Here is a 26,459-nt window from a genome sequence, read left to right as displayed (position 1 = left end):
GTGTAACTTGGTGACATCACCATGTTACGAATAAAAAGGTCGGATTCAGGCAAGGGGTTTCAGGCAGTTCAGGATCAGTGTTTCTGTGGGGGAGAGTAACTCCCTTTGGCGTGGACTTTGGGCTTTGTCACTTTGCAGACCTTTTACATGTACCCAAAACTATATAACACAAAGGGAAAGGAAAGGGAAAAAGCACAAAAGCATAATAGGTCCTCTGATCCTCTACAGGAAAAGTTATCAAAGATATTTGCTCACTTTTACCTGACACTGACACACTCCCAAGGACATCACCGACAGCTGTACCCCTGAGCAGCAAGGCCTTGTTCACCTCACAATCACTGTCAAACACAACGGTTGCCTGTAGGATGCCACACCATCACAAACTGACAGCGTTGTGAAGGTGCCGATGGGAAACCAGTCCTTCCAGTGCTACTGGAAAATTTACAACTGGGACAAAACCATACATATCATAATATCTATCAAAGTAAAAAGAGCTGAGGCTTGAGTTGTGGGGTGAAGATAATCACTGCTATGATCAGGTCAATGACTTCTGTGGATCGTTTTTCATTTTCATGTGTCACATGAATCATTTCTATAAAGTCAAATATGTCCTTTTCACTTTTGTGTTACAGAATCCATGGAACAGACTAGGCCATCCAAATAATAAATGGCTGCATTAATGCTGGGTTTCACCTTGACCACAAATTCTAGTAGAGTTTCTCTGTCTGATTGTGTCCTGTAGGTGGCGTAGTGTTGTAGAGACAACCTGGTATAGTGTGCTAATTGGTACTATACCATATAAAAAGTAGCTAGAGTACAGATGTAGGCCTATAATAACAACACAAATGTTTTTTTTGTATCTTTTAATGACTAAAGATCACTGCTTATCCAACTTGTTTAAACACTGCTTCTAAATACTTAAAAAATACATGCGGTAAATTCTTTCAGTGTGGAATGTAGGCAGGTTCATGTGCTGCTTTAAGAGCAGAACGGAAAACACAAACAAGGTTTATAGGAATTAAAGGTATGTAACAATAAATGAACAATGAAACAAATTGTTTGCCGCAACATCAGCCTGCTGTCACTGTAAAGTCAGACAGACAGATGGACACGTCTCCAACACGCCTGAGGACAATAGTTAAGGAGCGATGAAGCAGAAAGTAGGTGAGTGGGTGTGAGTTTATATTTGAAAGCGAACAGTCTTAACAGAAACTATAATTAGATTTCACTTGAATACTGTAAGTGCGTAAGAATATTTTTTGTATGAAGCTTCACCTTCAATCACAGCTGTCAGCGTTCCACTGCGTATTTATTTACTATTAATGTGATGTGACAATATTGCTTTTATATGCCAGTAGCCAATAAAGCTAACATAAAGCTGAGCAGACGTAGACTGAGTATACGAGAGTGTGTGGGTGGGTGAAAGGAAGAAAGTGTGTGTGTGTTAGAGTCAATCAGCACGACAGATGTACTGAGCCTTCAAGTACCGACTCTGACTGAAATACAGTAACGAGTACAACCCTGTGTTGTACAACACACTTTCAAAGAGATTAAGTGAAAAGCACTACACAAGACATTCGATGAATTGCCAGAGAAAATCAATGGAGGCGCTCTGCTGGAGTACAAAATGGGTATCTTTCATGGTGTGCAATGTGTTGCAGCTTAGACACATACAGATGCATGTTTGAGGATGTGTGAAGGTGTGAGATTGGTGTGATTATGTCAGCCCTGTGTGTGTGTGTGTTTGTGAGTGTGTTTCACTTCAGGTGGGGGATACAAGACGTTGCTGGGCAGACTGGGGCTGCAGCTCTCGGATGGCGTCTGTAGGTTAAGGGACTCCATCATAGCCGCCACTCTCTGCTGGTGCTCCTCTGTGAGTGGCGGCTGCAGGACACCGATCTGGATCTGAATGAGTAAAAGAAATTTGTTGAATTAAAAAAAGGGAGAGGAGGGACGAGCAGCATAATGAGGAAGGGATGGCAACATAAAGGAGATTGGAGAAATGAGGAGAGAGAGGACAGGACATAACGCCAATATTGGGACAAAAGTTTAATAGGCAGTGAAGAGAAAGACGAGAAGACAAAACCTAAAGTAGGAAAAGATAAGTAAAATGTATGAATCAGACAAAAGAGGCTTAAAGGAACAGCGTGTAACATTCAGGGGATCTATTAGCAGGAATGGAATAGTCATAACTATATTATTAATAGTGTATAATCACCTAAAACTGAGAATTGTTGTGTTTTCATTAGCTTAGAATGAGCCCTTTATATCTGCATAGGGAGCGGGTCCTCTTCACGGAGTCCGCCATGTTGCTACATATTTCTACGGTAGCCAAGAACGGACAAACCAAACACTGGCTCTAGAGAGAGCCTTTCACGTTTTTAGGTAACCTGAAGGCCACCGTAGTTCTCTGACACGCTTTTGAAACTGCGGTAATGTGAGCCGTGGAGTGCAAAACCGTGGTACCGCCAGCCGCTGTCGGACTTGCGTTGTTCCTAAAGTAGTGTTATTACGGTAAGGATGGCCTCTGAGAGAGGCAAACGGCGTTACCGCGGTTTTGCACTCGGCGGCTCACGCTACTGCAGTCTTGAAAAGGGAGGAGTGAGCGGAGGGGTACTCAGTTGGTTGCAGTCTGCTGCCACACCAATAGATGTCGCCAAATCCTACACACTGTACCTTTAAGGCCTTTTTTCCAACGTGGCTGATAAAGTTTTCTGAAAACTCTAGATTTTAAATCACTTAAAAATCTAGATACATAGCCAAGCTGACAAGAGGCAAACTCTTAAAAGGGGGAAACACACCCACACACACACACACACACACACACACGCACACACCTGGGATTTGCAGAGTGTTACATAAGTAAGCATGACAGGAAGCCTCCACTGCAAAAACAAAACTATTTGTCAGCTGTCACAGGCAACACAGCAGAATTACAACCATGTTAACAGATTCAGATTCATTCTTCATCGTCCTCTACAGAGGAAATTTGCTTTCACAGTCTGAACACAATCAAACACTCACAGGGTATAAACAAACAAGATGACAACAACACAACACAACACAAGACAAGCCTGTCACAGTGTGCCCAGGCTGTAATGGCTGAGGGAACAAAACTCCTCCCAAAGGCGATTGTTTTTGCAGAGTAGTTGCCTATATCTACGGCCAATGTTTTTGTGAGCTACAGCAGCCTGAGTATTGTTATTAAAGCACCAACATTCCTTATATCGTCACCAAATTATCATCATCTTCGCGCCATAATCATCATTCTCTGCACGACAAGAGAAGGAAAAAAAAACTGTAACTTGAAGAAGTTTCCAGAGAGAGAGAATTTATGGGTCTTCATACACAAGTGAATGTTGTACTCAGAGTTAAAGCTGTTTTTATTTGGCAACAGTTCTCATCGAGTGACTCCAGAGGATGATATTTTGAGGAACAGGCGGGTGGAAGGAAAGGGCACAATAAAAAAAGCTGTTCTAACACTGCACAGTAACTGAAAAGAGCAAAAGGGGGAAATAGAGGTGAATGGAGTGGAGTGAGAACAATTTGGAGAGCAAAAGAAGAGGAGAGAGGAGGCAAAGGAATAGGGACAGAAGCAGAAAACACTAGCAAGTGAAAGGTCAGGCTCTGTGCGCAAGAAAAGAGAGAGAAAGAGTGATGGGTAAAAGAGTCCCTCAGGTCTGGGGGGGGAAGTTATTGGAAGTCTGCAAGCATTAGAAAGTATGAAAAGGGACTGTCCCCTAAGATCAGCTCCGATCTGACAAGCTAACTCAGTATGCAGTGCAACCCTTAACACCGGATCATACAGACCTACACATACAGTTAGAGACAGGAAGACAAGCACCAGCAGATGTACAATGAGCCTGATTGGAGGACAGGAAATAGCCACGGGCTAAAGCTGCAAAAGCAAATGATGCATGTATGCACATACATGCTTGCTCCGATCACACTGTGTGCAAACAGTATGTGCATACATGCCTCCACACACACACTCGCAGTTGACAGTTATGTCACGACTCATGGGGAGGAAGAAAGATAATGATATGATACCAGATCACTGCAAAATGTGCTCATGAACTGAGATTTCACTTCAGTCCAAAGGAAGATCAACAGAACCTAAAAACAAAGTTCAATGTGTGTGTGTGTGTGAGTGTGTGAGAGACAGACTGGAGCAGAGGAGATGACAAGAGAGAAAGCTCATACTGTCTTGAGACTGTTAGGTCTGTCACATTGAACCCTGCCTCCCCTAAACTGCCTCGATGTCTCCAGAAACACACAGCGACATACACAGTACGCATCTACACAAGCAAACAGAAACATGCGCACGCATTCACACAGTTTATGTTTCCCTGGCACTCGCTGCACTGGGAGCTGCAGTTTTGTGCCATCATTCTGTCACTCCTCTGATTCGGAGCTACTTTCGGAATACTAAATGCCTTGCTGGTCCTGTATATGATGCCAAATCTGAGCTAAGCAATCTGATGTGGCTGCTAGTCCTTCTGTGTTTTATAACGTCTTGAAGCGGAACCCAGATGGGCTTTATGCATTCGCTGCAAAGCTAACAAGGGTAACGACGAGGACATAGTTCATCATGTTCTATTTATGCTGAAACAAGATTTTCACAGGGAATACATGCATTTTATACCGTATTTGCTTCTGGGGATAATCTGTGTGATGATAAAAATCTACACTTAATGCCGTGATCACAACAGAGCAAAGATCACAGTTGAGCAAAGTTGCTTTAATCAGTTAATCTGCTCAATACACCCTCATGATTTGTGGAACAAAATTATTAATTTTAATTTTTTATCACTCATCAACATCTTTTCTGTTTGCACTTTTGGTACAATGTCCTATATTTCTACATTCAATATTTGTTTATTAAAGAGGTACAGTACACTTAAACATGTTTTTTGAGCTGTAAACTAAACAATATGACTGTACTTTTGATGAAACACATCAATGCTGGTGTTAATATTGACATTTCTTACCAAATTTATAAAAATCTGCATTTCATGGGTTGAAAATGGCTCAACCACAGACTGTATATAAAGATGGATAACATGACAGCTCCCCAAAAATAAAGCCAAAACATCTGGATCGCCTCCTGGTGGCTGGCTGCAACATAGGTCATAAATCCCGCCCCCTCCATGTTAGCGGATGAGACAAGGGCCAAACTAAAAAGCACATGTCAAATAAACTTTTCCTAAAGATGGTTCCTGTCATTTTAGGTAGTTCTTATCACGCTGATGTGTGTTCAAGTGTTCATTTTTCTGATAAGTTTGGTTTTAATTAGTTATTTGATGCTATAAAAAGAGGTTGAGACGTCATGATTAACAGCTGCTCTGAGTGAAGTAGTCGCGCAGCCAGAGGCACCAGCCCAAAGTGTCACTACCACAGATTTTTTTAAATCTCAAAATGTAATTTTCCTGACCTTTTTATACAAAGATCGAGGACCTTAGTTTCACTGTCACCTTTTAAATAATTTGTTAAATTAATCTATGATGGATATGCACAACACAGAATAGTGCAGAGTAACATATAAAAAACAGTTTTAATGAATAATTCACAGAGCAGAAGAGGCCTTTAGACTGACACAAACTTTTTTTTATCATCTATGGGTAGTATAGTTTACATCCAACATCAGCAGTGAAAGGCTGAGACTGAGTGTAATCATCTTCAAACAAATAGCCAGCAGCAACAAGATGTCTACTGAGAGCTGAACAGACATTGTTCTGACTTAAAGCTTTATAGTCATCAGATTCAATGCTCGGAGGAGAAGAGACGGGGACTTTATCCTTATAGGATTTGACTGGCTTCCAGAATTTAGACAGTAAGTTCAAATAGTACCCTGACTTGGCAGCTCTCACTGCAGTTATGCAGTAGATTTATTCCTTGAATGCCTAAATGCTAACCAACCGTTTGGGTCCTGTGTGCGTCTTGGCCTTAAACTGCCAAGTCAGGAGTAAACCAAGGACACATCTTAGAGTAATCACAAGAGAGAAAAAAGAAAGAATGGATATTATATCAACATAAAAAATATCAAAATCTATTACAATGATGCAGATTATTCAGCAAGGATTGTTTGTTTTATTTTTCCGTAACATTTTGTTCGCTGCTAGGAGCTATGATTCATTCAATTTTGTATTTCTAAGGAAAACTATTAATAAATTCTCAGCAGAGTCAACCAGAAGCTTCAACTTTATCATTTCTATTGCAGGGTCAACTTTAATCTTTTAAATTTGCCCTACTATGGTCAGAAATGAGCTGGTCCAAGTTAAAAGCTAATGTTTTCAGTTCTTTCTCCACCTGTATATGCACCCATATCCCAAGAGCACAACAGTATCCCCTCTGCCCGACATGTAACTGATAGATGCAACTGAGGTCCATGGACCTAAAACAGGGTGCAGCGTCCAGACGCAATTAAAATGTGTGCCTGTGTCAATAGGGGGTAAATGAGGATTTTAAATTTAGTCTCTAGTTTCCGTGACAACACAGATGAAGAGTCTTTAGCGCCAACATGACCAATGATTCTGGATGCCGGAGGGTATGTACAGCGGGGGTTACTGAGCTAATGCCAATGACAAGCACTACTAGATATCAGTAGCAGCTCTTTTCTTTGTGCATATTACCAAGACTATTCATGATACAATTACAAGAGTGGAAGCTGGGTGTGGAGAGGCTGCCCTGTCTCCGAAATATTACATTCCAAACTAAACCTCATTCTCAAATACATTTGGAAGGAAATATATTTTGTCGCAGATTACGTTCGTCTTTGACATATCACAAATATATTTTTAAGTTCGTGGACGGCCGCAGTAAGTCACGTAGTACAACGAGCGGCGCGCAGAGCCGGTGATGTAGCATATCGAGCAACCGTTGGTGAAAGTTACACGGAATAATAATGCCATTGAAAGTAAAAGAGTATAACAAGCTATAAAGTCCACTATGGGCGGGCAGGAGGTACGTGGATAGGTCAAAAAACACTGGAGATGGTAATTTTAAGCCAAATCATGATGTTTGTTTTACTATACCTAACCCAGTAGTTCTGTTGCCTAAACCTAACTAAGAAGTGTTGTTGCGTTTTTTTGTTGTGTTTCAATTTACAATGTTAACTACATGTTTAAAACTGTTAAATACTGCAACCGTAATCCGGGAGAAAATACGATTCCCTCAAAACATAATTGAGAATGCAGTTTAGTTGTATGGGAACGTCATTTTGTGGGAAAAAGGGTTGGGAGAGAGCAAAGCACAAGGCTGCTTGTGTGAGATGTGTCCACACAGGTACTATCTGACAGGCAAGATAGTCAGCGTGTGCTTGCGGAGGCATCAGCTCCAGATCACAAGTCCCAGACAGCAGGCTTGGAGCACACCTGAGCTACACCACCTCTCCAACCTTATTGGTGACCTCTGACCTCACACTTTGCACTGGTCTTTGCAAATGCAATGATAAACTAAAGCCCTTAGTCAACCGTTCACGTTCACACTGCTATGTGAAGTATGATTAAGTCCCACACTGAGGCTGCTGTTGTGAGTTGGCATTCTGCTACTGCGGTGCTTCTGTGAAAATATTGGTATTTTTATTTGCATAAACAAACCTGCGTCTTTCCCGTCTACATTTCCCCTGCTGTCTCTGAAAATTTGTATTTATTTGCTGTGAAGACCAGCACAAGCAGAAAAACATCATTAAGTATTATAAGCCCTGCGTGAACCCAGTTGATGCTGATCTTTGTCTGCACTTGATTTCTTTTCTAATTCATTTATTCAAGGTATGCAGGTATTCATGGGTAACAGCATGTTAAAAGTCTATTGCTGTGAGAATCCACAAAAATGTTCCCAAGGTGCGTCCATGATTTGATCTGCGTGTGTGCGTCAGCGTGCATGTGTACCTGTGAGAGGAGCAGCCTGAGGGCCTGTGCTGCTTCCTCGCTGAGCTCCTTCACCCCCCTCCTCTCCACCGCCTCCATCACTTGGAGCAGGTCAGGCTCCCACAGCACCACCGTACTGCCGTGTTGTAGGAGCTGCAGAGGACACGAGACATGTACACATACAAGTGCACAATCATGCACTCAGATGCAGTCATCAACAAAAACAGGAGAATTAGAGCGAGGAGAAAGACTTGAACATGTGGGAAAGGTGCAGAGACTCACATCAATCCCCAACTTTTAATGGTTTCTTAAATAGGCCTGTCACCATAACTACTTTAGTTAGACGATATATTGTCCTAGAAATAATTGCGATAAGATATTATTGTCATTTTAAGACCATTTTATGCCACTGATATAATAATAATAATATTAATAGCATAATAATGCAAGTACACCTTTTCAAAGAGTAATGAACTTATAATTCTTAAAAATATTCAGACACTGGAATTGTCATGTGAAGAAAAAAAATTAAAATATTCGAAATAAATAAAATAATGATTTGATGATGATTTTATTGAATAATAAATGAAAAATGTGATAATATTTCTTCAATTTCCATGTGTTGGTCTCTGTCAGCCTGCATAAAATGATACTATATCCACTGTCATTACTTATGTGATCCAAATACTTCTACCACTTTTATGTTTTTACTACCTTCATTAACTTTTAATGATTTTAATATCAAATATGTATTACTGCTCAGGACCAGGCCCAATAAATTATACTTGATTTGAGTTGTGTGTGTGTGTGTGTGTGTGTGTGTGTGTGTGTGTGTAAAACCTCTCACAATTGTGATGAGTCTGAGAATGGCAGGGTGCAGACGGCAGATCTCTCCTGAGCTGAGCAGGCAGTAGACGAGGAATCGAGTCCATGGCTGACACACCACGTACTTTGCTAACACGCAGACAAACGCACAGAAAATACAAATCCAGGGAGAAAAATGACGTCAGGTTGTCTGATTCGGATCAATTTTGTTTAATTTCTCCTGGTGTAATTGTTGAAAGTGGTTAATGACATAGAGCAGGAATGTAAAAAACGAAACAAACATGCATGATACAGTGTTGAAGAGTGAGATAATATGAGAAAGAATACTACCTGCATGCATACACACTCTCTTTCTTCTCTCTCTCACATGTACTGATAACTTACACTCGCTCATTCCCAATCTGTCTCTCTGTCTGGTACCTGTAGTGGGACTCTTCCTCTGAAGGAAGCCCAGCAGGGAGCTTAGACAGTTGACTGAGGCTCTCAGCAACAGCTCGTGCTTCTGAGGAGAAAGAGAAACATGGGAGAGAAGTCAAGTATACAATAAAAACAGAAAAAAAAGAACATCTTCCCGTTGAAAAATGTCAAGTCATGGGAGCCACGGGAATGTGACGTGGACACTATAACACATGCTCACCAACGGACAGAGAAGGAACCAGAAACAAAAAGGGAAAACAAGGGAACACCAGAGAGAGCGACTGAGTGGGGTTTTAATAATGCAAGCCTCTCCCACAGTGGCGGTGCTGGCAGTGAGCACTATGTGGTGTCCAAAAATACTGAAGTAGGCCAGGCAGGCGGATATACAGACTGTGTAGAGTCACACCCTAATCCTGAGGCGGAGGAGAGGAGATAGGAGGAGAAAGGAGTCAAGAGGGTGAGAGGGGAGGGAGGTGAATTGGGTAGGGGTAAGGGAAAGATGAGAAGAGGGCAGATGAGGAGACGAAGATGAAAGGATAGGTTCAAATGAGAGCAAAGAGCAGTGAGGGACAGAAAGTGAGGAGGCATAAGACAAAACAGTAGAGTGTCTCCTACTGTCACTAAAGCAGAGTGTCAAGAGGAAAAGAGAGCAAGACAGAGGGGAGAGGAGGGGAATAGGGAACTGTTACTCATATCAGCAGCTGAACAGCAGACTACAGAGCACTGAACCATAGAGCCGAGGCTCAGTTCAGCACTACAGTCTTTTACACAGAGAAGAAACACCACTGGTGTGGAACCAGAAGCTGGCATGCTGCAGCAAAGGCACTGGATAAAAGAGAAATACAACAGGCATGACACCCAATTATCCCATATATATATTTGATCCACACTATTTTTAGATTGTCCTCGGAAATATAAATATCTCCTTTGCAAATATATGTGCTAATGCATTTGTTTACCTGTCAGCATTGAAGCATAGCTAATTAACTTTAGAGCTGGTGTCTGTAATGTTTCTAATTTATTATATCATTATTATAACCAGATGGTGTAGTATTGGCCAGTGTGCTGGAGGAGCCGGGTTTCACATCATGGATGCATTTATGCATGTAAATGAGCATCAAAATGAGCCCAGTGGTATTACACTTCATTAGCTGGAGCTTTTTTTTTTTTCCAGGTTATTTGATTACCCATTCAAATACATCGCAGGCTCCTTCTACACAAACTCCCCCGACTACTCTGACACCTTTTCACTAGTTCAAACATCATTTTGATGACCTCTCACCGCTGGTAAGGGCGGCAGCATGCAGAAATATATCTGTTTAATGACATACCGCGGCGATACTGTGGCAAAACAAATCATTTAGCTGCAACTCATGTCTATCTTGACGAGTATCTATCTGATTTAAGAATTCACCGTTAATCTAAACTCTAAACTATATACTGGATGTGAATATTGCAGTATATATAAAAAGTGAATTTCCAACCCTGTTCACCACTCACTTCCCACGTACACACACACTCTCTAAGCACTACTCTTACAACAATTGGTTCTAGTGAGGGTCATTCGCATTTTCGTGTTGGCCACCATAGAAATCCTACACACTTGACACACGGGAGAAGTTGTAATCTGCAACCTCACAGCTAAATGCCGCCAGAGCCTACACTCGTTCGTTTAAAAGAATAGTGTGTAGGGTCAGGTGGCAACTAACTGAAACGTCTCCTGCGTACCAAGCGTGTAGGAGAACTACAAAGGCCGATGTGAAAACGTGAAATCACAAATGGTCCTCTCTAGAGTCGGTGTTTGGTTTGTCCGATCTGGGCTACTGTAGAAAAATGTCGGCTGGCTCCGTGGAGAGGACCCGCTCCATATGTAGATGGAAACGGCTCATTCTAAGGTAACGGAAAAACTGTGATTCTTAGTTTCAGGTGATTATACACTAAAGAAAACATAATTATTAACATCATACTCCATGTCTCCCAATAGATCCTCCTAAATGCTACACACTGTTTCTTTAAGACATCAGTGTGTGTAGGAATTAGGGCTGTTAAAGTTAACGCGATAATGACACGTTAACACAAGGGGTCCCTTAAAGAGAGGCCTATGTGAATGAAAATGGGTTCTATGGGTTCCCACGAGTCTCCCCTTTACAGACATGCCCACTTTATGATAATCACATGCAGTTTGGGGCAAGTCATAGTCAAGTCAGCACACTGACACACTGACAGCTGTTGTTGCCTGTTGGACTGCAGTTTGCAATGTTATGATTTGAGCATATTTTTTATGCTAAATGCAGTACCTGTGAGGGTTTCTGGACAATGTGTCATTGTTTTGTTTTGATTTCCAACAATAAATATATACATACATTTGCATAAAGCAAGCTTATTTGTCCACTCCCATGTAGAGTATTAAATACTTGACAAATCTCCCTTTAAGGTTCATTTTGAACAGATAAAAAATGTGCGATCAATTTGTAATTAATCGCAATTAACTCTGGACAATCATGCAATTAATCGTGATTAAATATTTATATCGACTGTGAGCCCTAGTAGGAATACTTCATCTTGAATACAACCACAGATATCTAAATACAAATTCAATGGGCCCAACACAAGGACAAAGTGACAAAAAATGCATGTGGCTCTTTTACAACGTGTGCAAGCACATTCGATATTCGCCTACACTGCTTCAACTTCAGTTCCAACATTTTCATGTTCCAGCACAAACCTTTCGTCTTTCTTTAGGGTCTTGAATAAGCAAAGTTCTATTGTTCAGCGTGTCTACTGTATAAATGTCAGGGTCTTAATAATAATTTAAACTCATGTTTATTTAATGGACAATGAGTCACAGGAGTGAGCTGTATTCAAGAGGTATCTTCCTGCCATTTTATGGACCCGGTAAAAAATGCATTACCACGACTCACACTGGAGCTGCTCATAAGTCCTGCAAGCCTTGTGATTCATTGATTAACAATATCTTAGCTTCAGTCATACAGAAACAATGCATCCTTTATTGTGTGACTGTCGGTCATTAAGTGAAGGCAGTAAAGGTAGTAGCCAATATACTTGATTGTGTGATTTTAGTGCTTCATATTTATGTACAGTAGTGCGTCTGTGTCTTGCGATGCTGGAGCACTGCCTTGATCGTAATAAGAATTACAAGGTTGAAACAGCTGTAAAATCAAAAGCGTGTGTAAGTATCAACATATGTAGTAGTTCAGTGCACAGCAGACGTTTATAGATACGATTCTTTATAATCCTTTTGGTAAAAGGCTCTACCTTCTGCCTTATTTTGTGCACTGGATGACTCACATTTCGCACCATGTTGCTCTGTGCTGGCTGCCACCCAGTGGAAGAAATGCTTCACCTATTTATTGTTAAATGAATGCTGGTAAGACACCAGTCTGCCTCTTTTGTAATAAACAACCAGAGTCAATACGGCAGCTACATGTAATAACGTTCTGGGATTGCTCTGGTGATGTGTGCCGTTCCATTATGCTAACTGCTAAATCAATTGAAATCTAATTTTTCTACACAACCTTGTTTGTGAAAGGAAGGTTCAATGTCATGCTGTAAAGATCTAAAAGATTTACTTCATGTTATCTCTGTTGCAGAATGAAGCAAAAGAAAGTAAGAGAGGGGGAGGCATCATCATATCAGCATATAAACCATCGCTATGTGAGCACATGGTTATGTATCTGTTTGAGGATCGATGTGCACTCTGATAACTCTGATTGAATCTTTTTGTTTTTAATTATTTTTAATCAATATCTCTTCACATATTGTTATTCATGTTGAATTTGTTATGATCCTGAATAAGTCAATATGTGCTGATTTATATAATTAAGAATGAAAATACTGCATTAGAGCTCTCTTCTCATTTCTCTGATGTGCTCCTAATGGAATCTGCAAGATTTCACAGACCGGAGCAAAACAACCAAATCAGAGCTGTCTCTGATCAGCTGTCAATCACTCGTGACCTCGGATCAAACGGTCAAACTAGGCAGCGCTGATCAAATATGAATCAATATTCCGTTACTGTAATGCCTATTTCTCGCTTCAAATGTTTTCAGAAACATCTTGTAGTGTACTGTTTAGCTGTAAAATGAGAAAGTTTGCTCCGGCTGGTGGGCGGTGCTTGGTATTTCCTCAATTGATCTCAACATGGCGGCCGGGTCACAAACTTTCTCATTTTACAGCTAAACAGTACACTACAAGATGTTTCTGGAAACATTTGAGGCGAGAAATAGGCATTACAGTAACAGAATATTGATTCATATTTGATCAGCGCTGCCTAGTTTGACTGTGTGATCGGAATTTGCGAGTGATTGACAGCTGCCTCCGTTGAATGAACAGCCAATAGGACGCTCTCTCTGAAATGACCTGTGATTGGCCAAAGTCTCACATCACGGGCTAGATTATTTAAAGCCTGAAAACAGATCCATGAGGAGGTACAGAAGTCTAGTTTTCTCTCAGAACACTTGAATTACAATATGCTGAAAGGCTATTATGGAATCTTTGCCCAATGATGCCAAAAACATTCGGCCTACTGCAGGTTTAATGTTTGAAATGGACAAAGAAGATTTAACGGAATTTAAGCAAATGCTGTGAAATGCAAACCTTCCTTTAACACTAGAACAGCTGACTTTGCAACCATCACTTGTTGAAAAACAATGCATTTGGCAGCACTCCACCTTTCATTACAACACAGTGTTTACTGTCATGTTCTCCGTTATTTCTGCCTTCCACAAACAAGAAATGTGAGAAATTAAATGCTGTAATGGCAGTCTACTAGAAAAATGTTTCTCATACTGCCTGTTTCAAACAGAGCGGAGGTCCGTTTGTGGACATCCACAGCTCGTCAGGAAAAAAAGAACTAAGTACCAGTGGTGGAAAGTAAGTACATTTACTCAAGTATTGTACTTGAGTACAATTTTGAGGTACCATTTTTTGCTGCTTTATACTTCTACTTCACTACATTTTGGAAGGCGATATTGTACTTTTTACTTCATCACATTTATTTGATAACATTACTTACTAGTTATTTTGCTGACTCAGATTATTAATACAAAATATAAACTATTGAATTATGTTGTATTATTATGGATTAAGCTACGCAACAGTATATTAAAAATATATAAATTAGCTCCACTAACCTACCTACCAGCTGCAACATTAGTGATGCTTTCAAATTAAAGCTGAAGTAGGCAAGATTGGAGCAAATATGATTAAAAACAGTTATTTTTATAAAACGGTCGCTATATCGTGACAGTAGTACATGAAACAGGTAACCTGAAAAAAATCATGTGCCTCTGTGTCCTCCGGTGCTCCTAACGGCATCTGAAAGAATTCACATACCGGAGAAAAACAAGCAGTAAGAGCTGATCTGAGGTCTGCTGTCCAGCTGCCGTCTATGAGAGCCGGCTGTCAATCACCCGCGAACTCCAACCAAACGGTCAAACTAGGCAGCGCTGATCAAATATGAATCAATATTATGTTACGTTAATGCCTATTTCTCGCCTCAAATGTTTTCAGAATCATCTTGTAGTGCACGGTTTAGCTGTAAAATGAGACATTTTATGACGTCGCCGCCATTGTGAAATCTGGTGAAGGAACGCCAAGTTTCGGTCACATGACCGGAGCACTGCCAATAGGAACGCTCTCTCAATGAAATGACTTTTGATTGGTCAAAGTCTCCCGTCATGGGCTAGATTTTTTAAAGCCTGAAAACAGAGACATGATGAGGTGCAGAAGTCTAGTTATCTCTCAGAACACTTGAATTACAATATGGAAATAGGAATTTTTGCCCAATGATGCCAAAAATATATTACCTACTGCCACTTTAATGCATCAATAATTATATAATTAATTAATAACATAATAATAATAACATAATCAATAGTGATATAATGTGCATTAGTCTGAAATGGGCCTGTCTGCATAATGAATACTTTTACTTTTGGCACTTTATTACTTAATATACATTTAAGTATATTTTGATGCAAATACTGGCAGGATTTACTTGTAACAGAGTATTTTTACACTGTGGTATTACTACTTTTACTTAAGTAAAAAATCAGAGTATCTTCCACCCCTGCAAAGTTCCAAACAACACGCTCAAAGCAGGCTGAATTTTGGGCTTTTGTCTTGCAGGGAGCATTTTTACATGCATCATCTCAAGTATCTCAAGTTTTGGAACTTTGACTATATTTAACATGCACATCTGACATCACAACAATATATAAATGACAGAAAATCACAAAAAATATATGTGTCCCTTTTAATGGAACATCTTTCCTGTCTCTAGTAATCTATTTTTCCCAAAATCTCCTTCTCAGTTTCCTTTTTCCCCGACTATATGTGCTTGCACGTACCTTAACACACACACACAAACACACCCATCAACACAACAACACATAGATTGATCCTCCCCCAAGTACTACAACCTGAAGAAGAAGTCCACTGAGAGCAGTCGAGAGGCACTGGGCTCCTCTGGAGCCAAGCGGGTACAAAGCGCCGTCTTCGACCCCCAGAGGTCTTGGCCCGACCAGGCCGGGACCAGTGCTCAGACGCAGCACTGCTGATGCCAGGTCAGCATCAAGGAGAGCCTGCAGCAACCTCAGGTAGCTGACTGGAAAGAGAAAGTGAGAGAGGACTGGTTAATGGCTGGAAAAGCAAAGGGAATTAAGAGGGGATGGGATGGATAAACACATTTGAACTCATGTTTATTTAATGGACAATGAGTCACAGAAGTGAATGGTATTCAAGATGTATGTTCTTGCCACTTTATGGACCCGGTATAAATTCATTACCACCAGTCACACTGGAGCTGCTCTCATAAGTTCTGCAGGCCTTGTGGTTCATTGATTCACAATATCTTAGCTTCAGTCATACAGAAACAATGCATCCTTTATTGTGTGACTGTCGGTCATTAAGTGAAGGCAGTAAAGGTAGTAGCCAATATACTTGATTGTGTGATTTCATTGCTTCATATTTATGTACAGTAGTGCCTCTGTGTCTTGTGATGCTGGAGCACTGCCTTGGTCGTAATAAGAATTACAAGGTTGAAACAACTGTAAAATCAAAAGCGTGTGTAAGTATCAACATATGTAGTAGTTCAGTGCACAGCAGACGTTTATAGATACGGGTCCTTATATTCTCTTTGGTAAAGCCTTATTTTGTGCACTGGATGACTCGGACCGACCAAGCCAGGACCAGTGCTCTGATGCAGCACTGCTGATGCCAGATCAGCATCCAGGAGAGCCTGCAGCAACCTCAGGTAGCTGACTGGAAAGAGAAAGTGAGAGAGGACTGTTAAATGACTGGAAAACCAAAGGGAATAGGAGGAGATGGAATGAATAAACACACATGAGAGGGAAATGAAGAGGAGAAAGCAAACAAATGTGGAGGGCAAGGCCACAAGAGAAACAGGTGCATGGTAGAAACAAAAGTAGTGAGCGAGCATACAGAGTGGGAAGTGAAAGTTTGAAATAGAAAAAGATGTTAAAAGCAGATAGCAGAGGGAATAGAAGCGCAGAAGAGAGTCAGAGTTAAAAGGAATTGAGGGCAAGTTTTGAATTGATATGTGACAGAAAGAGAGAGGGAGCATGTGAGGCAGGGAGAGACAGGGTTGAAGGAAGGTCAGCAAGACTGAGGGACCAAAGTAGTGATGGAGATGAAGAGAGAGACACTGCCAAAATGATTGCTAAAACACAGAGGGATCCAAACTGAGAGCTGCCAGCCGTCTGAATTGCACTTATGCCATGTACACTGAGATTAGAGCTCTCAGAGGGAGGGAGGACTCAATTAGTGGCAGCAGAAGAGAGGGAGGAGAGACATGGCACAGAGATAGAGAGATAGAGAGAGAGAGAGAGGGATGGTTGTGAGTGAAGGAGTGAAGAGGAGAGGGAGAGAAAGAAAGAGAGATAGGCGGGTAGAGGGAGGGAGCCGATACATCACAGCTACCCTGACAGGCCACTTATCCAGCTGACAGACACAGACACAGGAGCAGCAGGGATGATCTGTCTCCGAGTGCTGCAGCGGGATGTGGGCCACTTAATATAATTAAAGTGTGTGAAATTCATGCCCGGGGTTTGGTTTAACTCCGCTGAGGATAAAACAATGACAAACAGCCACTTCACCTGTGGAGGAGGAGTACATGAAAACCAAACGAAGGCGAAACTCATTAGTCTAACCTGAGGTTTACACAATATATGGACATATAGAGTTGCTGCAGTAATCTGGGATGCCTGACACTCTCCAAATCTGAAACTCTACTGACATGTATTGATATATCTTGGTTTTACACACCCTTTAGTGTGTGTGTAATTGCACTGGACAGTCTAAAATGGAGTTGCACAAAAATACAGAAGTTGAGAACTAGGGATGCAATGATTTATTGGCCGAATATTGGTATCAGCCACTGACTGGACACTACATCACTCTGGCATGACGGCAGCTGCCGTGCGGTTTTCTTCACAAATAAAAGTGAAAGAAAAAGTCGCCGTGTGGGAGTATTACACAGTCTCACAGAAAGATCAGTAACAAGGATGTTGTTATGTTCAACAAAGAATTAAGCAGTAAAACAAGATTTACTAAAAACACTAACTGGATGGGAACAAACCTTGTATGTGCGTTATGTGTCACTATGTTTCACTACTATATCACGTCGTGCTCTCCAACAGATAAAAAAATAACAATGAAAAATGCTAAAATGGGTCGCCAAATATACTTAAGCGGCCGTTAATATGTGGGCGGCCTGCCCAAGTGAAGTCTATGTGTGAGAAACACTGCTTATGTTTCTAATCGCTTTTACATTTACATTTAATTTGAGTTTCACAAAACTAATATTTTTATAGGGCTGTGTACTGAAACATTCTTCTCATTGAGTTGATAGTTGTGTAGCCGCTAAAAAGGCTTTCAAAGCAGTTATTTAAAAAAATACAAATAAGATAAACAAAAACATCAGTATCGGCCAAATTGTTATTTTAAACACTGGTATCGGTATCGGCCCAGAATTTTGCAATCTGTGCATCCCTACTGAGAAGATATCAAGAGAATGCACAAAACAGGTTGGACAAAAACAAAATGGGAAAGAAAAAACCTGAGCTGTGCACAAATACATAAGATCCTGGAAAATCACTGTTCTCAAGTTACAAACACTTCCTTTAAGCATAGCACTTGCACTGCTGAATAACTGTTTTTGGCGTATACTGTCTGCAAGGGCAGAAGTCTTTCAAAATCAAATAAAAATTCTGAGTTTGTTACCTAGCAGGAGATTGTCTGTGTTTCTTTTCTGAACAAGGAGTCGCTGCACAGCTGAGTCCAGACTCCAGCTGATGCTCTTTTGGACCTTAAATAATAGAGAAAAAAAGAGCGAAAGAACAAGGGAGAGAGGGGAGAATCAGGAGAATAACAACATCAAACATCTCATTGCAAGTAAGAATGTATTAGCTCTGCAGCGCCAGCAGGGAGCAGAGAAGAAAATGTATTGTTTTGTACCAAAGTATTACTGTGATATGTATCGAACGAATCCAAATGGTGTTTTGTATTCTGCGTTCACGTCTGAATCTGTTTTACTGTGTTTTCTGTGTCTTGCCCTTGACTGTGTTGAGTTCCATACGGAAGTTGTGATAAGAGCAAAGCTCGGCTGTAGTGTGTACCTGAGCAGAGTGAACGTGCTGCAAGGTAATGAGGTAGGACAGGAGGAGATGGCTGCAGCACAGCAGGGCTGAAGGAGGACAGGCTGATGGAGAGAGGGATGGAGTAGAGGAGGAGGAGGAGGAGGAGGAGGAGAGGACTGTCTGCAGCTGGTCCATCAGTCCACTGTTGGAGAGCAGCACGGAGACAGCTGGGGAGGCCAAAGCATTATGTCATCACACTTGGATTTGCGCTTGTAAGTCAGTGTGTGTGTGAGAGAATAGCAGTTGGTCTGGATGACTGCATGGTGACGCGTTGCAGGCACCCACCCACAATTACGCAAAAACACATACACACACACACTTTCACTTTTCAGTGGCACCTGTGAGGACTTTGGAACATTACAAATTAATAAACATGTTAAACTTAAAACTAGGGCTGTCGAAGTTAACGCAATAATAACACATTAACGCAAAGTTGTTTTAACGCCACTAATTTCTTTAACGCATTAACGCAGGTTAAGATTTTAAGGTTGTCGCGGGCTCAGTTTTAAAGCTAGAGTGAAGATACTGGTATCATATGAAAATAGAAAAACCAAGGAATCTATTGTTAGCAATGGACAATATTTGGTATTGTTGTGTGTTGTTAAGTGATTTCCAATAATAAAATATATACATGCATTTGCATAAAGCAAGCATATTTGTCCACTCCCATGTTGAAAAGAGTATTAAATACTTGACAAATCTCCCTTTAAGGTACATTTTGAACAGATAAAAAATGAGCGATTAATTTGCGATTAACATGGACAATCATGCGATTAATCGCGATTAAATATTTTAATCGATTGACAGCCCTAGCTCAAACACATGACACAATCACCCACTCACTTTCACATCGCGTCCACGGTGCACATATCTTTTGATTTGACCTAATATGCAACGTAGAAATCAGGCTGTGGCATGCAGCAAAAATGAACAGAATAAAGGGGGAAATCATTTGCATAACATTGGGGTTATATACAGTACATAGGCAGCCAACCAGGTCGATTGTAAGTACTATAATTACATATTATTTAAAGTTATAATATCCTACTTTTTTGCTTTGAGATAGAGGAATGTGTTAGTAATTCTGTCCTATTCATCATCAGTTGAAAGAACATCTAGCCTGAGGCTGAAGTAACTTGAATCTATAAACTCACCACTAGTGATGAAGAAGCAGATGGTGAATGTAGGCAGCCTACAGCAAAAGCAGTAAAGTAACGCTTTTGGCACAATTAGCTTTGCTTCCCAATGGCATCCCTGCTCTCTGGCCACTAGCCTCACCTTATTAACTACAAACCAGCTCATCGCTGACCTCTGCTGAATTTTTTATCTTGTTCGCGTAAATTATTTAGCTTATAATAAAATCAACGGCAATCAATGAGTCATGTCAAATAATTGATGTCTTTGGCCAGAGGCAGTTTAACATTGTTGTCTTGATTCCTCCTGTTGATGGCAGCTCACTGTAAATTATTACATTATATATCATATTTAATACTTCCATAGTGGAGTTATTTCTTCTATATTTTGGTTCTAATTTTGCACCAGCTTTGTAGGATTTATGAGTGTTTTCCCTTAAACAGAAATGTCCAATAAACTCTTTGGGACACCCAATCTGTTAGATCTCTTATTTTTCTATTATGTGCAAAAATTAAAATAAACTGATTGTGTCCACCTTTCTGACATTCTGCGTGTTTGAGATCTCTGAACCTACTGACCAGGTTACTGTGTGGGTGTGTGTATGTGTATGTTTGTGTTTGCACGTGTGGTTTTGTCTACGCGTTACACATATTGAGGTTTAGCAAGGTGACAACACAACCGAGTGCTTGTTGTGCAAATGCGCGAGATGCTCTCCCACTTGACGGCATAACTTAAAGTGCACAAGATGACGTGCAGGACTGAGCCGCAGCCTCTCTACCATTATGTAAAGATATACAGTAGGTGTCAGCTTATTATTTCCTCTGTGTCTCGATGCTGCGTGCTTGTCAAGGTCAGCCTCTTACCTCTGTCAGAACGGGGCAGAAGGAGAGACAAATAGAAACAGAGGGACAGAGAGCGAGATAGAAACAGGCAGAGGGTGAAGAGGCAGAGTGTGTGAAAGATGCAACGTCGGGAGAGGGAGAGAGAAAAAGATACACGAGGAGATAGAGAGGCGGGAAGAGAGTGTGTCTAACCTCTGTCAGTGCAGTGTGCAGGGGACAGACTCAGGCAGCAGTACAGGTAGCTGAAGGCAGGAAGCAGGCTCCCTGTGTCGGTAGGCTTCAATCTCCCTGCTATATTACTCACTGACACACACACACACAGACACACACATATTCAAGTCTGATGGCTCACTTAATATTTGATCTGCAGTGCTCTCAAACACACGAGAGATACATGTTGTGACAGACAAATAAAATGTAACACGGTGAGCTTCACGTCACGTCTCCCACCTGTCGGTAAAGACTCAATTAATGTGATCTGCTGGTGTAAATGTCAAAGATGAGGAGCTGGAAAATACAACTACCAACACAGAATGATTTCTCGCTAATGCAGTAAAAAGTCACAGAGGGGTGAGGCCGTGTTGACATCGAGGCAAAAAGAAAAGCAAATGCGACTCTAATCATAATACGCTTAGAGTTATAATTTGCCAGACGTGTCTCGTAAATTTCTGAACAGCATTTTCAATTGCAGATCGGCAGCGAGCACTCCCCTGTTGATGAGGATATTAAATCAAAAGCGAGTGACGCCTCCGCTTAGGAAGGAGTATAGGTGAATGCGGAGGGAGGTGAGATAACCATGCCTGTGTGTTGAATAGAGAGATATGTCTTAGTGCTGTTACTAGATCATTATGTGTCTGTTATGTAGCACGTAAGTACCTGTGTGTGAGTGAGGAACATACTGAAGAGTGTTTAAGTAGTCTGGATGCACGACTGCAAAGCGTATAGCATATCTGAGTGTCTGTCTTGTGTGTGTTTCTGCCTGTAATCAGCAAGCATCAGTGGCGTAAATATCGCAGCGCACTGGGGCCCAGAAGCTTTCAGGGGGCCCAAAAATCACCGTGTCCACACTGAATCCATTATATACACTTCTGTTACGTCATGTAAACAAACCACGTAGGCTACCTATGAGCTGTGCGCTCGAGATCAGACTTGAGACGTAACCTATTATCGTCCTTCGTTTGTTCTTTTCAAACAGAAAACACACGTTTAATACTGTGATATTTACAGAAAAATGACATACAATATAGCCAACAGGAGTAGGAAACTTTCAGCTCTCTGGCAATCTCCCTCCAGCCAGCTGCCACCAGCCAGATAACTCCTCATTTCATCTTCACCAATCAGCCGCTCCTGGTCCATTTAGGCGATTTCAAGGCGAGCGACAAGGATAAATAGAAACAACTGGGCGTCTGACAAAAGTTCAGCTCAAAAAGGCCACGTTGAGTTGCGACGCTCACGATCAAGACATTCCAATAAAAAAGGACATGGTTTTTAAGCAGTGTTGTTAATGACTTTGTGGAGCTCAAGACCTGTAGGATAAACTTCTAATGGGTGAGTGTTGGTTTCTGGTTTCTTTTTGTTATTATGGAGTGGGGATCAGGGATTTAAATCTATAGCACTGTAATTGTTACGTCTCACATGTTGGAAAATGTGCACCTACTGAAATCTGTGTCTGTGATAACATTTGGCTGCAGAGTCCAGGGCAGGCTGTTAAATTAGCGTTGATAAATTTGGGCGCTCCGGCTGCTGTCCCTGGTGCTGATCAGAGGCTGGTTAGCAGTATGGGAGTTGCATGGTAAGCCTCTCCATTGTGGCATAGCAATTGTCTGCTTTGCACTTGCATCAGGGCCAATCACAATTATGTTACGCTGCTGGCAAGCATCCTATTGAATCTGCCTCTGATGCAGGCCGTGTGTTTGATCATGTAGAGTAATGTAAACAATGTATAGGAGCTGTGTGTTTGTGTATGCTAATAGCTGTGGGGAGTTAACGCTCAGTATGACTGGCCAGCTGCATTTTTCGATCTCACCGTGATAAAGCAGCTTGAAGTGCACTCCGTCCATCTTACTATAGGAGGACAATGAAGGCGGATCACTGGCCTGCATCGCACAAAGCAGCTTCAGCACCAGAGGGAGTGAGTTCACTGCTAAACAAAGAGAGAGAAACAAAGTACGACTGTAAACACAAATGTGAAAAAGATCCAAGAGAGACAGGCAGACAGATACTGAGACAGAGTGGTTTTCAGCAAAGCCAAAATAGATGACACTGTTCAAACTCACACTGTTCAAAACAGTGAGAAGGAATTTCTTAAACAAGCGAGAGTGTCTTGCAGTGACTTTGAAGCTGTGGCTCACGAACAAGAGGTAGCTGGAGCACACAGTGATCATCAACAGTAGGCAAGAGGAAGCACATCTTACTCAGAAATATAACGAATTACCATGCACACTTTAAATAACAATATTCTGGGTCTGAGGGAAACAAGGCGAAACGAGACAAAAAGCAGGAGAACTCTAACAGGAAATAGACTGCAGGAAGATCAGGCACTTCTTTCACCCCTGTAGCGCGTAACATTAAAATGTCTCCCCTTGGGACGCCGCTGCATTAGAGGCTAATATAAAGTATATATTAATGCAAATTACAGTGGGCTGAACTGGAACGCGTGCCCGGATAACGATGTGTAATCCCCAAAGGGCCCGAGATGAGCAGAAAGCAGGCAGAGGCTAACCACAGCAACAGTTTCTGAATCCCCGGCTGGCACCCTGGTGTTCTGCCCTTCAGCTGTGCTCATTAACCTGGTCAAGTTTACAGACATAATAAAACCATCTGGCAGACACCTCTAATAGAGCATCTTCACTTACAAATTTGGCAATGTTTTTTAAACTTTTTATAGTGTTCAATCGTACAAGTCTGTCAGGTTTCATCCTCATCTTCTATAAAGTTTACAACGTTAACATTCATTAACTTTCAGTGAACTAATCGTGATGACATGATCATACTGTATTATTGTTTTACTACATTGCTTAAACTGTTGTCAAAATTATGATTCAGAAGTGACTGTAATTAATAGAGAGCTACAGGAAAGAGTCCTAAAACCCGGAAATTAGTTAGCATTTTAGCCCTTCTGCTACCCTCGACTGGAAGTCAATGGCTTTTTTAAATGGGTTTTAGGCTAGTAGCCTGATATATGGTCTGTGGTTAACACAAGCTAAAGAAGTTTTAACATTTTGTTCTACGACATAAAATACATCAATAAATACCACACTTGTGATTTTTGAAGCCTTTATGTGTCTGTATAAGGCGGTTGCTAACCCACCAGTGTCCTCAAAAAGTTGCACTTCCCCTGGTCTTTATATCTGAATACTGAATTAGGATTACTACTATTGAAACACAGCTGACGCCATTTTCTCGCTCTCAAATATACATAAGAATACAAAATCTGTGTATGATTGCAACCTCGTGCACACCGATACTACCGTCTGTTAAAACTAAATCAATACTATACTCTTCATTCGGAAGAGTCAACTAGATAAACAAGTATCTGATTCCCCACCGCCTGTACTAACAAAGGATGCTGGGAGGACTCGTCTTAACAGAGGATTAATGGTTCTTCCCTTCCAACATTAATCAGAAGCGACAAGCATTCTGGGACCTGTTTCGCCATTTCAATCCAATTTAAAAACAACAGAGTTTTAAGGGAGGCTTTGTGATTACACTTCAGTTAAACCAAGTTTGCCTGGCAGGACAGTTACACGAAATAGCCCCACCGCTGATATAGTAGTATTTCAGGACGCGTAAAGCACATTTACTTGGTGATAAATCCAACATTACCTTTCATGTGGTTGCTCTGTGGAAAGCGTCCTTGACTAAAAGAATGAATAGTAATTTTGTATAATTTGCTCGTTGACAAAGAGAAACAAAGAAAGTGCAGAATTTCACTGTCTCTTAATGTGACTGTAGTCAGCCCGCCTTTAATTCTGTCTTTATAATTCAGTGCTATTTGAACAGTTTTTAGAGCCATCGGAAAGAAAATGCTGGCAGGGAGAATGGCCCAACAAACATAAATCGACATAGGTATTCTTTCAAATGATCCAATATGTGAGAATAATTACACTAAGTGCTTTCCATTATGTTGCAAAAAGAACATAATGCCCAATGGACCTATTAATCCATGCACATTACTTTATAGATGTCGTACTGCCGTGTCTAGTTGCTATTTTCACATCATTATTTAAATTCCCTATATAATTTGTCGGCCTACTCAGATCAAGTTTTTCGAGTTGAGGATGAATACATGTTTATATAATAACTGGAGGATTTTAAAGAGTTCATACCTATAATCTAAATTGCAATATACAAAATGAGAAATCGAAAGCGTGACACAGACAAACACACATTTCAGCACATTCATTATCCATTTCTACAAGTTTGCTCTTGTATGCTTTTGGTATGCCAATGACACAAGTTTTGCAGTTTTCAGTGGCAATTTTCAATCCCACTGTCACTCATATTTTAATTATCGCCAGCATTTTCTACTGGGAAGAGTGTAGACATGTAAGAGGTACTTTCTATTTCCTCAGCCTCTTCTTTTCACCTGCCAGCGATGTGCCTGGGACGTATGGCCCAGCCAGAGGTCCAAACTCCAAAAACTATCAAGCAGCAAAACTTGGCACCGAATACATATATTTCAATAATCTTTTTATTAAGTTTATATTGTATTTTATTTAGGCAAAAAGGCATTTGTGGTAAGACAACATGAAACACTGATAGAATTTTATTTTCTGTATCAACTAGAACAGCTACTCTCAAACAACTGGGCCGGGGTGAGCCTCAGAGCGCCATCTAGTGGGCCACAGCGGTACTGCCAAATGGTTAGATTAACCTCTTAAAATCCAAGTTAGAGTGAAGATACTGGTACCATATGAAACTAAAAAAACGAATGAATCCAGTGGTCCCAACCTTGTCATGTTAGCTTGTCGAGAAGAGCACTAAATAACGCTCCAAAGTTACGCTAAATTTTAGCGAGGAAAAACTGACATGGCGATTTTCACAGGGGTCCCTTGACCTCTGACCTCAAGATATCTGAATGAAAATTGGTTCTATAGGTACCCATGAGTCTCCCCTTTACAGACACAGCTAACGTTCTCGGATACAGTGACACAAAATGGAGCTTTTTTTTAAAAGAATAAGTGATGTTGGAGACAACCTTGCACCAGTAAAATATTCAGAGCGTTATGGTGAGGAAATATGACCCTGAATACTTTGTTTTCAAAATGGCAGGCAGTGATGGGTGATGGTAAGCTGAATATTTATGTGGGTCATTATAGCTGACAGTGGCATAACACATATTTATAGCCCAGTTTCTCATTTATTTGGGAAGGTGGTCCTCGGAAATCTAAAAAAACTCAGAAGTGGGCCTCAAGTTACAAAAGGTTTAGAACCCCTGAACTAGAATTACCGCCTCGTGGGTATATGCCTCTGTCAACCAGTGAGGCTGCAGCTTACATCCATGTCTGTCCAAAATGACGTCACTTCATCCTTTTATCCTGGTAAACATTTGTGTGAAATTTTCTTAATTTGCATATGAATTCTTGATTGATGGCCAAAAACGTGTTTTGTGAGGTCACAGAGACCTTGACCTTTGACCACCAAATTATAATCAGTTAATCTTTGAGTCCAAATGGATGCTTGTGCCCAAT

The 26,459-nt window shown here is 41.0% G+C and overlaps 1 protein-coding gene across 6 annotated transcripts in view; it reads right to left on the bottom strand.

The window, feature by feature from the left end:
- Positions 1–849: 849 nt before the first annotated feature.
- Positions 850–26,459, bottom strand: part of LOC119501627 (meiosis inhibitor protein 1) — a 71,689-nt gene continuing 46,079 nt past the window's right edge. For 4 of the 6 annotated variants that reach the window (XM_037792104.1, XM_037792106.1, XM_037792108.1 and 1 more), the window contains 10 exons: positions 22,793–22,909; positions 20,959–21,069; positions 18,770–18,957; positions 18,375–18,459; positions 15,554–15,738; positions 9,114–9,195; positions 8,716–8,822; positions 7,890–8,021; positions 1,778–1,905; positions 850–1,125 (listed from right to left, as the gene is read on the bottom strand). In XM_037792104.1, coding sequence (XP_037648032.1) covers positions 1,071–1,125; positions 1,778–1,905; positions 7,890–8,021; positions 8,716–8,822; positions 9,114–9,195; positions 15,554–15,738; positions 18,375–18,459; positions 18,770–18,957; positions 20,959–21,069; positions 22,793–22,909 — 1,190 coding nt within the window. In that variant the 3' untranslated portion in view covers positions 850–1,070. Of the gene's footprint in view, positions 1,126–1,777; positions 1,906–7,889; positions 8,022–8,715; positions 8,823–9,113; positions 9,196–15,553; positions 15,739–15,801; positions 16,395–18,374; positions 18,460–18,769; positions 18,958–20,958; positions 21,070–22,792; positions 22,910–26,459 lie in introns of those variants that run through there. The other 2 variants (XM_037792105.1, XM_037792109.1) reach the window with 2 other exon arrangements.

The sequence above is a fragment of the Sebastes umbrosus genome, chromosome 14 (assembly GCF_015220745.1).
Source record: "Sebastes umbrosus isolate fSebUmb1 chromosome 14, fSebUmb1.pri, whole genome shotgun sequence".
NCBI classification, from domain to species: domain Eukaryota; kingdom Metazoa; phylum Chordata; class Actinopteri; order Perciformes; family Sebastidae; genus Sebastes; species Sebastes umbrosus.
This window is presented reverse-complemented; position numbering and strand designations above follow the sequence as displayed.